Here is a 13,132-nt window from a genome sequence, read left to right as displayed (position 1 = left end):
CCATGAAAGAAGAAATTCTCTTATTTACAGTGTCTTTGAACTTGAAAGGTGAAGTTGCTTGCAAATACACACATTGTGCATTTTCCATGTCTGGATTTGTCTGGATTTCCCTGGCGTTCTGAAAGACTTTCCAGCACTTCTTGAACTACAACAACTACTGGTAAACCACAGAAGCATTCATGTTATGTATCTCAATGAGGCTTTGTTAAAAGTGGAAAGAGATGCTGCAAGTATCTGTCCTTACACAAACGCTCTGAGAGGCACAACATGCTTCCTTGTGCCAGGGCTGAGCCATCAATAGTCCTTCTGGGAACTTTATTTCGGCATGAACCATAACAGCCCTCTAACCTAGGACCTGCAAGTCAAACATTTAAGAAGAACTGCCCCACCTTATAGTCTCCCTCTTCCTTTACACAGCAAACCATCATTTCCAGTTGAGTATTAGTATAGAAAGGAAACAACCACAAAAACCATCAGAGGCAGCACGCAGGCTTCATTCCGCTTGCTTGACAAGTTTATCTGATGTTTGCTTTGGCTGATTTTTATTGCCCTGTGATTTCTGATATTTCAAGGCATGTCAGTTTGAGGTTTCATTGCAGCAGTGGGCTGTAGTGAGTTGCTGAGAGATTGCTGGGTTTACAATTTACCTGCTGGCATGGTTGTTCCAGGCAACTTTAAACATGGGTGCTGCATTCAGTATGGAAGGATGGGAGCCTAAACTTTAGAGGTGTGTTAGAAACAGCAAACCAAGCAGTTTCCAGATCATCACAACCTTTTTTTGTATCCTCACTTTAAGCATGTAAAACACGCGTCCCAGTTTCCCTTCTACTAGAACTGTATACTACTCAGCCATCTCCAAAGTACTTTGAGCTTTTTTTATGACTGAAAGCACTACAGAGATATAAGGTAATATAAAAAGAGAGAGAGAGATATAAGAAGATTTCATTGTGAGGCAGGGAGTTATGGCAGAGGGAAGGAAGTCCAGAGCAAAGCACAGTGCTGTCTGTGGCTGCCAAGTGACCTGGAGGACAGGTTGCATGATGGTGCACGCTCCCTTCTGGCACATGGCAATACACATGCTGCACCTTCTTTGTCCTTTCCCCCTCTCTTGAGCACCTATTCTCATTTAAAAATGAGAGGAACAACTCTGTTATCCATTGCAACCCCTTCTGAAACTGTATCTTAAGGGTTATTTCACTATAAAACATACGTAAGACTTTGAAACACTAAGATGTTTCAAAGTCTTATGCTAAGATGCTAAGAATTTACTTGTATGCTTTCTGTATTGCCTAAAGTCAGACAGTGGACCTTTAAGCTTTCAAAATCCCTTTCAAATTGCAGTTTCTTTCTGGTTCTCCTCCCACCAAGAGAGAATATAATTAAAATAACTTTGGAAGGTCTGAGGCTTTAGGAAAGTCCCTTCTTTTAACAAAGCTCTGATCAAACAGATATCAAGCATCTATCACAGAAAAACAGTTTGGTGCATTTGTTATTCCTTCCTTATCCTCTAATGAATGTGGAAATATATGTTTCTTCCACAGGAAAGATATATTTCCATTAATCCTTTTTCAGAAGTTTTGCTGTTATCTTTCTTGTGACTGGCACAAAACGTGTGTAGTAATCTTGAGCTATGCCAGGAAAGAACAGCATGCTCCTTGCTGCCCTCTGTGCTTATACTCCCTATCAGAGTCCCAAGAAGTCTCTGGCTTCCTCCCACAAGCAATGCAAGGCACAGACGATAAGCCTCACATTTAGTGCTTCCAAAACACCACAAAATACTTGACTAAAGCCAGGACTCTTTTCCCACCGCCTGCAGAGAGATGCCCGCTGTCCAGCCGGCAGCTGCCAGCGAAGCCCCGTCCCACGCGCTCCCCCAGGCTGGCTGGTTTACCCCCGGTGATCTCGCTGCTCACCGCAGACCGCGGTCACAAAGCAGCGCCCCGGGGCACTCCAGGTGCCCGAGGAGCCTACACACGGCCGGCAGCAGCCGCACCCGTGCGATGTGTGCCTCCAGGAGGTGCCGGGACACCTGAGGGCAGGTGCGCTGTCCGCTTCCCTCCATCCCGCCCGGAGCCTCCCTGCCAGGGCTGCCGCCGGTGCACGCTCCCCTTGCCATGCCCGCGGCACACGCTCGGCCAGGAGGAAACGAGACCGCGCACAGCAGGGTCACATCAGACGCCCCCAAAAAGCCACACAGTGCCACACACGCCCCGGGGATGCCCGGTTACCTGGATGGCGCGTCCCAGCGGGGCGGCGGCAGGGCCCCCCACCAGCTTGCAGAAGAGCTGCGGCCGGCCGCCCCCGCCCGCCGCCTCGCCGCAGGTGGCCGTGGCCCAGATGCGGGCGGCCGCCGCCAGGTTGAAGTAGGGCGGGTGGAGGCTGAGCCCCGGCTGCGCCCCGCCGGGGCCCGGCTGCGCGGCGCCCAGGGCGAGCAGCGGCGGCAGCAGCGCCCAGAGCAGCGCGGGGCCCGGCGGCGCGGCCATCCTGAGGCAGGCCCGGCCCTCGCCGCCCCGGGGGGCACTGCCGCGGCCGGGGGCGGGAGCAGGCAGGAGAAGGAACAGCGACTGAGACGGAGAAGGAGAAGGAGCGGGAGCAGGCTGGGCGCTGCCTACACCTCTCTCGCGTCCTGCCTGCGCTGCGCTGCGCTGCGCGGTGCGGGCTGGGGCGGGACGAGGCGCAGCCCCGTCCCCCGGGGCGTGCGGTGCCCTGGACGGGGCGGGACGGGACGGGGAAAGGGTCTCCGGGATGGCGGGATTGCCCCAGGAGTGTGCCCGAGCGCCCAGCTCCGCGGGCATGCCCAGAGGTGCCGCCCCGGCTGAGCTGGAGCGCTCTGAGCCTCCTGTTCCCCGGTGAGTGCGCGGGTCAGTATTCGTGACAGACCGAGAAGAGGTCTCGGAGCGTGCCACCCTCATAATCTGCCCACAACAGGTTACACTGGTGATGCCCCCATTCCTGGGAGTGTTCAAGGCCAGGCTGGATGGGGCTCTGAGCGTCCTCCTGGTGGGAGGTCACTCTGCCCAGGGCGGGGGGCTTGGAAAACTAGATGATTATTAAAGTTCCTTCCAACCCAAACCATTCTGATTCACTGATAACCCCGACCTGCCATGTCACATACAGGGAGTAAAGTTAAGCTGTCCAAGCTTCCTCCACGAGCAGGGACATCCCCACAAAAAGAAATGCATCTCCACACCAGGTGTGCCCTGCTGCTCTCTGCAGGGCCTCCATGAGACCCTGCGTGTCTGTGGCAGAAATCACAGCTCCTCTCGCTGTCTTCAGTGCTCTGGGGCTGCTGGAAACCCTGCAGTCTGGGCCACCCTCCTGCAATGCACAGTCAGTGCTCGCAGCTCCTTGTGAAATGGGTGTTCCTGCTCATCCAGGGCAGACAATGAGTCTCCTGTCTTTTTGGAGCTGTTTGGCACAGACTTTGGATAACACAGGAGCTGGGGGGTGAGGGGGAAGGCTGGGGAGGGAGAAGGACACCTAAGAACCATGTCATCTGCATCAGGATTTGCACTGATTAATGGCATTGCTATCCTAAGTTTCATACCTATTCACATTTCCAATCCTACACATGCTAACACATCCAGTGTTCATTCCTCTTAAAACAATTTGAGGGATTCAGACAAAAGATATGGCTAGATACAAGTGCTTACAATAGTTTGAGAGTGATTCATGTGAGTTGCAAAGCATTTCATAACTTTCTGAAAGCTTTGCTACATGCCACTGAGCAGTGGCAAGAGAGATCCCTGGTGTACTGTTTCAGGAAACACCAGCCTCAAGCTATTGATTTTACCTACAAGAAGATCTCACCACCCTTGTTTGTTTGGCCATGCCTTTAGTACACCATAGAGACATATCTCTGGGAGACAATTTTTGTGTCCTCCATAATAAAAGTTGACTTTCACAAATGTAGCATGCTGTCAATTCACATGTCGGATTTCAAAAATTCTTTTCTCTTCTAGAGCACCTTAAAAATATTCCCCTTTTCTAACTGTGACATCTTATTGCATATGTACATCATTTCACTTCATCAAATAGATTGCACTTCATAAGAAATATGAAAGGTTTGAATACAAACAAATGTTCCATTAACCAAAATGCCATGGTATCAGATAGGACAGCCACTGGTCATTTCAAACTATTTGTTGAAAAACAGTTAAATTCCAAATATGTCCTGGAGTATGTCACTTCTTACAAGTGGAGATCTGGAAGTATCTGATGGAAGTCCAGAGCAAGCAGGCTCTTAGAAAGGCCTGCCCACTTTTTTGAGTGGTTCAGGTAAGGAACCAAGCTCCAGGAGATCTTTTGCAATCTCACTTTGAAGAGGAGATTCTTGTGAGCTGTTTGGTGGGTTGCTCACAAGAGATGTCCCTTCTCAAAAAGAGAGTATTCATTTATTGGTAAGCATCACATGAGAAAACACAACTTACATGAGCAAGAACGTAATAGTTTAGTAAAATAATTACATTTTCTTGGATCTAGTTTCCTAAAAGTTAAAAGCAGGAAACTTTGTAAACATTCCCAAAATTAGTCCATCCGATAGAAAAAGAGAGGGAGAAATTTTCCTGGTTTTTCCCTGATAAAACTGTATGTATTTTCCTTAATGTATACCTAGATTTAAAAACATTTTGTTGGTTTTCTAGGTGGATTTTGTATCCTTTTTTAAATCACTTACACCAAACATGGGTTTGTTTTTCTTTTTAATTCAGTGTGTTTTCCAGACATAGAGATCAATAGAGATATTGATCTCTATTTCTAGAGATTTTAGATTTTGAGAGATTTCTAGAGATTTTAGATTTTCTTGAAAAAATCTCTAGGGATGTCTGTAAATATGTGGGCAGATATTATGAAATATGCAATGGCAATTCTTGCCTTTGACTCAAGGTAGTTGGAAAAAATGTTTATAGGGGCGTTCCCAGCACATGTACTCGATAACTTGATTCCTATAAAAAGTTCATGTAGAATTATCCAAAAATTCTATGCAGAGAGCCCTGGAGCTACACAAAGACAGAGATAATGTTTGCATGAGGAAGCAGACAGAGCAGTAGTGTGGGTGCGTATATGGAGGTGATGATAACAGCATGGCCTGTCACTAGCAGTTGGAAAACTGAAGATTTTCTGTGACTTCACTGAGTTTGGCTCACCTTATCTAATGTAGAACTTCATCCTCTAAAAAGGTCACTATCAATAATTAATGACATAATACTTCATCTTCCCCTTATGTTTTTTTTTTGGTTTTTTTTTTTTTTTTTTTTTTTTTTTGTAATTACACATTCCAGAAACACAGGTAAGAATTTATTAGCTGGCAGCTCTCTGCAATCAGCATTTATGAGACAGTGCCCCTTTGCAGAAAACATTCTTCTCCAGCTATCTGCCCTTTTTTCCTCCCAGTAAAGCAATTCCTCCGTTTTCCTTCAGCCTTTTTAAGGTTTGCTTTCCTTATTTCTTCCTGTCTGCAAGGAGTAAACTTTGTTAGTTGACTATGTTGAACACTTTATTGAATAAATGTAGGCAACTGAAAATGTTACTGGGTCTGTATCATTATAATATAAGCAGATTACATTACATTATTATATACATTAGGCATTTATGCTACTATGAATATAGATCATTCTTTCTATTTTAAATAATGTTCATTTAAAATTTCAAGTCAAGAATGTTTGTTGAAAATTACCCTTGCTGATGTAACTTCTGTTTCACTCTCTTATTGATATGTGCAGTACAGCATATCTCATCTTGTACTGCTGTTTCATATATGTTACATTATAAACCTGTTGAAGTGAGGGGAGAACGACCATCCTATAATGCATCGAACTCAAGTTTATTGATCGATCCGCCAGTTTAAATAATAGTGTTAACGAACTTCATGCATATTCCAAAATCCAGGTTTATGATAGGCTAACAGAGAAAACTCTAACCACTCCTTTTGTTTTACAATACCGTTGATTGTTTACACAAAATAAAACCAGTGTTCCCACTGTGATATGAAAGGTTCCCAAAACTTCCATATCTGTTCCCAGGGTGCCATCTTTTCCCAGAGAGGGTGTTTCACTTGTTATGGGAAGACTGCCTGAGAACCTTATTGTTTATAGAGTGATGCCTGAGAGAGTCTAATTGTTTATAGTAATCAGACTGGGAACTGCTTTTGGAACTGCTTTGCAACTACCTTTTACTTTTCTCTCAATTGCATGGCTTCATGGCCTTTTTCTTTAAGCCATGCTTGAACTAAACTCCCGACATAAACCTCCAGTGAAAATGAAATCATCAATAGATAGTCCCAGTGAGTAACATTTTTTATTGCTCACTGAGCAATTACTGGTAATATTTAGCTCCTTCTTTACCATCCCACGTTGCCTCACATGGTGTTATTGGAATTTGCTCTTTGTTTTTGTGATAATAATGAATCAATATCCTGACAGGAAGCCAGAAAGTCTCTCAGATTAGACAGTCCTGAGTCTCTGCTCAGTGATCATTATAGAATAAATTGTGCATCTTGTTACCCCATTAATATTTCCTATCCAGCATTTATGTTTAAGCCAGTCTTGATAATCTTGAGGAGAGACTCAATACTTTGCAGGAAGACTCTTCCACAGACTAAATCTTCACCATGTCTCTAGCCTAGAGTGTAAATACCCAACCAGAAGCTTTCAAGCTCAGATAATGATCCCTACTTTTATCACAGAAATAAGGCATTTATCACATCCTGTCATAAATGCTTATGCATGACTAATACTCAGTTTGTGTCTATATGTAAACTTTTATTAGTTTTAATAACAGCTTTTCACAATAAACCTAGAGTAAAATAAAGTTACTTGCAGGCACTCTGGTTTAATAGGAAAATGGTGCAATGTGCTGGCAAGACCAGTGTCCTCACTGAATGTCATTAAATAAGAAGCATTCTGTTTAAGATCATCCTGGTCTCTGATTTTCTGACAAAAGTACCTTTTCTGTCTCTCAGAAATTCCTTTAGTATTTGAGGACCCTACCATGTCACTTTGAAAAAGATAAATTATCCTCTTTGTAACTGGAATAGAGGCATATAGAGGCTAGGACTGAGGTCTAAAATGCAGCTCTATCAGCAGAAACAGTTTAGATTGCTACATTACTAAGTGTAATCCCAAACTCAGTTATTCAGAACTGCACTTTTGTTCTGTACTTTGGTTTGAGTTCATTTTTTCTTGTTTCTTTCACCTGTTTCTTTCACCTGTTTCTTTCTGGATTTACACACTAGGATTACGCCATCGTCCTTAATAGACCATCTTTTTATGAATGTCCCTGCACTATGCCTTCTAGATCTTCTTATCCATCCAACTGGAGCCTCTCTTACTGTCTGTCCTACCATCTCACATGATTCAGGTATTTCAGCTGATACTTTCTGAACTTTTTCATAATTAGATGGCTGTATAATGTTGCTGTACTGTGCAAATGTGCTTGTTGCATGGTAGTTTAGCTGTTACCATTTACTTAGCATCATTCTACAGCCAAATACAAATAAAAGGTCCGTCTTTCCTTCTGCCAGACAGCAATCTCATGTACTAAGATTTTACTGCACATTCTGCTTCCTAGGTTAACTTGACATAGTCTTATAATAGAAAACCACTGTAAATACTCTTTGTTTCTAAGGGCCCTCAAGTTAAATTGCAACATCTGAAGAGCATTCTCCTCATAGCTCTTCTATTTTCTTCTTATCTTTTGTCTTTCTTTCCTATCTCTTCTCTTTCTTGAAATGTCCTGGCTACAAACAACTTACTAGTAAGCACTCATGGCTTGATGGGGATTGTGGGCCAAGAAACTTTAAAATGGCTTTGTGGCAGATTGGTATTTCATGCTCTTTCACTGCAGAGAAGTGCTAAGCCAAAAGAGGAGGGAAGGTGAATGTTTGCTACTTTGCAACACTTTCCCCATTAATGGGAAGGCAAATTGCATTTTCCTGAGAAGGGAAATTACATTTTCAAGGCAAAAACATGACCTCTCATCCCTAGCCAGTGCGTAGAACTCACGACAGTCCGTCCCAATTTTGATCTTTTTATATTTACTCAGTGAGTATCCTGGGGCTAGGGCAACCCTGGAAGTGAGACACAACTTCTTTGTCATCCAGTTCCAATGAATAAGTCCAGAGGAACACTCTGGACTATGTAGCTAAAGGTATAGCTAAGACTCACTAAGCAAACTACACTTGACCATAACTCATGTTAACGACAGAGGATGATGTATCTTTTTCTTTTTAAACTTGAATAAACTTTCTAATGGACAGCTTTAAAATCCATCCACTTTATTGTTTTGTTCCTTAATGGATTTCCTTCTTATTCTTGGCTTCCTGTACTTTTTAATAGAATTGCTCATGGACATAAAAGTTCAAAAAGAAGAAAACAAGTCTGGTTCATAAAATGGCTGATTTTTTGTGAAGCACATGCTCCCTTTGGTCAGTACCCAATGACTTGTCAGTCAAACATCTGGGGAAAACTAAAATGTCAGCTCTTGTATTTTTCACATCCTGTTTTTCTATTTGCTGACATTGGTGCTATTATTGCTACTTTGGCCATCATAATAAGGGAAAACAGCACTCCACTCTCTGCCACAATACTCCAAACAGCTATTCATGGAAACCACTTCTTTGTAGACTGCTTTTCCTAAGAGGCTTTTTTAGCCATTGGTTAAATTAGATTGGCATTTGAATTTCATATTTTTCTCTGCCAGAATTGGCTTTGATCTGATCTCTAATAATAAGACAGTGTTTTTTTCTGGGATCTGTATCCAGAAAAGTTTTACATAGTGTTGCTTTTACACACTGCCTCAGATTTACTTCAATCTCAGCCCTAGCCTGACCATAGTCTCATCAAGTTTTAAATTTTTAAATAGAACCTTATGTTTACATGTGATAGGAAGCCAGACTTTCAGCAGTATAAACTGAGGAGACTCCAGTGGTACATCAGTTTATTCCAGCTGAGGATCAGGCAAAAAATGTAACTGAAAATTCAAACAGATGTAGTTTAAGAATATTTATTTATTTATTTATTTATTTATATTGTTGTAACTCAAAAAATATAGAAAATTTAAAACTCATGAAAGTACCGAAAATTAAGTGGACAATACTTTTGCTATGTTTTTTTGAGCACAATTACAGATTTCTGTAACACAGACAATATGCGACAAAAATTCTTCATGGAGGAGAATTTAAAATTAAAAGTGCTATAGCTCTTATGAATCACTTTTTTGTTGTTGTTTGGTTTGGGGTTTTTTTTTTTTTTTGGTTAGTAATTAGTTTCAGTCATGTTAATTATCAGGAGCTTCATTAGGAGATGTGATAGATTTGGATATTTTATCATGCAGTTGTATGCATATGTTCTTTAGCCAAATCCTTTCTTTCCAATTAGTGGACTGATTTTCTGACCAGCAGAGCATAAGGCAGAGAAATCAAACCAACTGAGCTGCAGCCAATAACTCAATTTTTTTACCTGGCAAGGCAAGTAGTTTCTGTCTCGCATGCACAGAGTTAACTCGTATTGAACTTGCTTGTGCCGTGTCATCCATACCCTCAGCCCAAGGTCTCACTCCCTTCCTTCGAGGACCTCCACTCTCTCCAAGTGAGGATGGAATTCATCTACCAGATCAGTTTTACTGGATGGGGTGAGCTCTAAGGTCCCAGGGTGGCATCTCAGACTCTGGACTCTGAAAGTTCTGCTCCACAACAGCTTCTGTTGTCCTCAGACAAAGCTTTTGGGGCAGAAAAGAAATAGCCAAACACTGTTCAGCTGGTCAGAATGGCTCATGTGAATGAGACAGTGAGAATCTTACACTTCCATGCCAAATAGAGAGCAGTTCTGTGGTTCCTGTGCAGTGCTGGTGAGGTGTGACCCTTTTAACAAATCTATTTACTTAGGCTTAGGAGGATAAGTTGAATTTGTCCTGATTTCTTACACTGGGGTATTTCTATCTTAGTAAATGCACACAAATCTTCCACTTACAAGAAGTTCTGTGGAAAAAAAAAATACAGCAAGCCCTGGATAATCTCCTATTTTCCTACCTGCACTAGCATATGGGAGATATCATGCATTGTTCTCACACTCATGTGACACGTATATTTTGAGACCCACAGCACTTTTCACAGTAAAGTTATATACAACTATATACAAACAATGGCTGGGAAAATGGATATGGTATTTTTTGATTTGAATATGCCTTTTTGTTTAGAGAACATCACTAGCCATCAAGTTTAGATTGTTCATGGACTCAGCCAGTTTCATTTATCTGCACCACTATCCATTAGCATTTAAGAGCCAGGTGTAGGGTTAAAAAGATTGTAAACTTGAACACACGCTCACAGGCTTCTCTCTGGCTAAGCAGAGAGACAATTCACTTCAGATTGAGTCATAAAATCAGTATATACAGAGGGTGAGCAGAGAAAGCAAAAGGAAATGACAGATGAAGATAACATACAGTCACAACCTGTAAATGCTGTCTTAAAGCAATATAACTTGAAGAGAGTAAAATTCCAAGACTGGGAGGGGAAAGATAAAAAATAAAATTGAGTATGACATAGAGATGCTAACACAGAGAAGCTTAAGTTAAGCTGTTTGAAGGTTGGAAGGCATTTGCACCTAAGTGAAGATAGCATACTGGTGCTTATACTGGACAGAAATTGGTCTTACATGGTAGTTGTTGTCCTTTCATTGATTTCCTTGACCTGTCCTTTTCTATCTGTGACAGAAGTCATCAATTTGCTGTGAACAAATGGAAAAGAGGAAGGAAAAGAGCAAACTCATTGAAAAACTCTGGTGGCAATTTGTGGAATTTGTTCTCTACTACTTATTGAAGTGCAATGATCACTTCTCTCTGATTCCCTGGTCATTAGCCCAGGCATCAGTTCAAAGGTTCATGTGAAGGAAGTTAATGACACTCATGTGGTCCCCAGCAGCTACATGGCCTTACACCAGCTTATACCAGCAAATTTGATGGGAAGTTGGGTGTCACAGGAGGCCTCAGCAAAATGGCTGTGTAGTAAAAAGAAAGATTCAAGGTAAGAGTTCCCAAGAAGGATGAATTAATACAGTTGCCAACATGTTGGGTAAACTACTTCTATTAATAGATAAACTTTTCCATTTTCAGGTCCAGTTTTGTAAATTCCCCATTCTATATTTGAAAGGTTTATGGGACATATAAATACTTAATACAGTTTTCCTGATAAGTCTGCAAGATTTATTTTCAAAGTAACTTTTGCTGTTTCTAAAATTACACCTATTCATTTCCAGGAATACATTCGAAAACAAAAAGTAACTCAAAGTACTTTCTTCGTAAACTAGTTTTTGTAAAATAGACATGTATTTTTTTAATATTATGGAAGTAAGGAATAGGCCATATACTATTAATTCTACAGTTTAGCAAGGGAAAGATTAATGGAAATGGTAAACCAGGTGGGAAAGTTTTTGGTTTATAGACTTTCATTTTCTACAACATGAAGGATATAAATTAAAAAAAAAATAAAAGTGCAATATACAACTTGAAGACTGTAATATTCCTAATAATTACAAAATGGAAGTCCATCAGTCCATCTATTAGCTTAATTTTCCTTAAATTTTGCAATATTCCATCTTCAAATTAAAGTAGGTCCTACAGCAAAGAAATCAACAAAACCGGGTCTTATTCCTTAAAGAATCACACAAAAGTTCTTCCCAAATCCTGAAATCAGGCTCATAACACAGGGTGAAAATGTACTGGAAAGGCATGACAGCATGAATTAACCTAATGCAGTCCTATGATTTAATCCTTGGAGTTGTCGTCACTGTGTGGTAGGATTTACTGATTTCAGTGTCTCAAGTAGCAGATCTCTCCAAAGTTATGTTATTGAAATCTTTATCTATGGAGTGCGAGAAAGAGTAAGATTTTTGGCTTGAAATGAGCAGCATCTTTTTTTGTTCATAAAGATAAAAACTTAGGGGATTAGATACCACCTCAGCAGCAAGGCTGTGTGTATTTCTGTGCACTTTCATAGTGACACGTTCATGGATCTGTTCTGGTGCTTTCCTGATTTAAAACTCCTTGTGCATGCAAGGCAAGGCTGGAAGTAAAATCCCAGTTTGCTGAATTAATTTAGAAATGCCTTTCAGATCTGTCACTATCCTCTTTTTAATAAAAAGACAGTTTGAATAGCAATAATACATTGGATTCAAATTAATATCCAGCTCATAATGTCCTAGCATTTTGCATGCAAACTTTGGCTAAGCACATAAGCAACAATCAATCTGAGACATTCCAGGAGGTTTTCTCTGTGGCTGTTCAAGTGTTTCAACATGAGATTAGCAGTGCCACTCTCATTGAAAGATACAAGCCCAGTTACTCAACCCTGAGTGCTGTGAAGGAGCCAAAGGGCATCAAACCAAGAAGCAGACAAGGATTCCTTTAGGAATGAATATTCCTAGGTGGTATAAACTGCTGGATTAGGAATGATTAATACTCCCAGGCAGGGAATGGGCAAGCCCAGGCACTCCAGGGTGTATCACTCTTGTTGGACATGTACAAGCTGATGACACAAGTAGATACAGCATGCTTAGAAAGTATCACATTTATTGTGTATGTTATGTACCATGAATTTGCAATGTGCACCCCAAAAAAAAGGTCAGGTTCACCATGTCCTTGAAATAGGTTGAGGAAGTAAACATACATGAATCCCACAGTGGACTGCAGTGGACAGGCCTTGGATTTCCTGATGGTTTGTGGCCCATTTGTAGGTGCTGCAGAACATCTGCAAGTCCTGGGCAGATAGTGAGACTTCCCAGATTCTCACAGGATGAGAGAACACACACAGGGCAAAGGGAAGGAGCCATGGAACAAGACTTTGGATACTTTCCAGGCAGGAGACTGGGGCAAACATGGCTGTGCCAGACATCTTATTATAAGGTATTTTTTGTGTATCAAAGATTGCACTGCACTTTAGAGATGTCTAAGCTAGCTGGGGTAGTACTAGCCCAACACAGGCTGTCTACTTTTGCAAGCACTGCATCTTTCCATCCCACCTGGCAGCTACAGTTCATTGAGTCTGTCCTGGAGGAGTTCTTTGAGCTTAGTTCCAACTGGATCCAGGTTGCACGGCACAGGATCCCTTCACAATAAGAAAAGAGCGCCATAAGGGGAGACA

At 41.8% G+C, this 13,132-nt stretch overlaps 1 protein-coding gene across 1 annotated transcript in view; it reads right to left on the bottom strand.

The window, feature by feature from the left end:
• The window catches only part of LAMA3 (laminin subunit alpha 3), a 105,350-nt gene extending 102,867 nt beyond the window's left edge, over positions 1-2,483 (bottom strand). Inside the window, exon 1 of the mRNA XM_059477475.1 lies at positions 2,229-2,483. Within this exon, the coding sequence (XP_059333458.1) occupies positions 2,229-2,483 (255 nt within the window). The remainder of the gene's footprint in view (positions 1-2,228) is intronic.
• Between the last annotated feature and the right edge of the window lie 10,649 nt (positions 2,484-13,132).

Source organism: Ammospiza nelsoni, chromosome 1, assembly GCF_027579445.1.
Source record: "Ammospiza nelsoni isolate bAmmNel1 chromosome 1, bAmmNel1.pri, whole genome shotgun sequence".
In the NCBI taxonomy this organism is placed as follows: Eukaryota; Metazoa; Chordata; class Aves; order Passeriformes; family Passerellidae; genus Ammospiza; species Ammospiza nelsoni.
The sequence above is the reverse complement of the archived record's forward strand: the minus strand, read 5'-3'. Positions and strand labels throughout refer to the sequence as shown.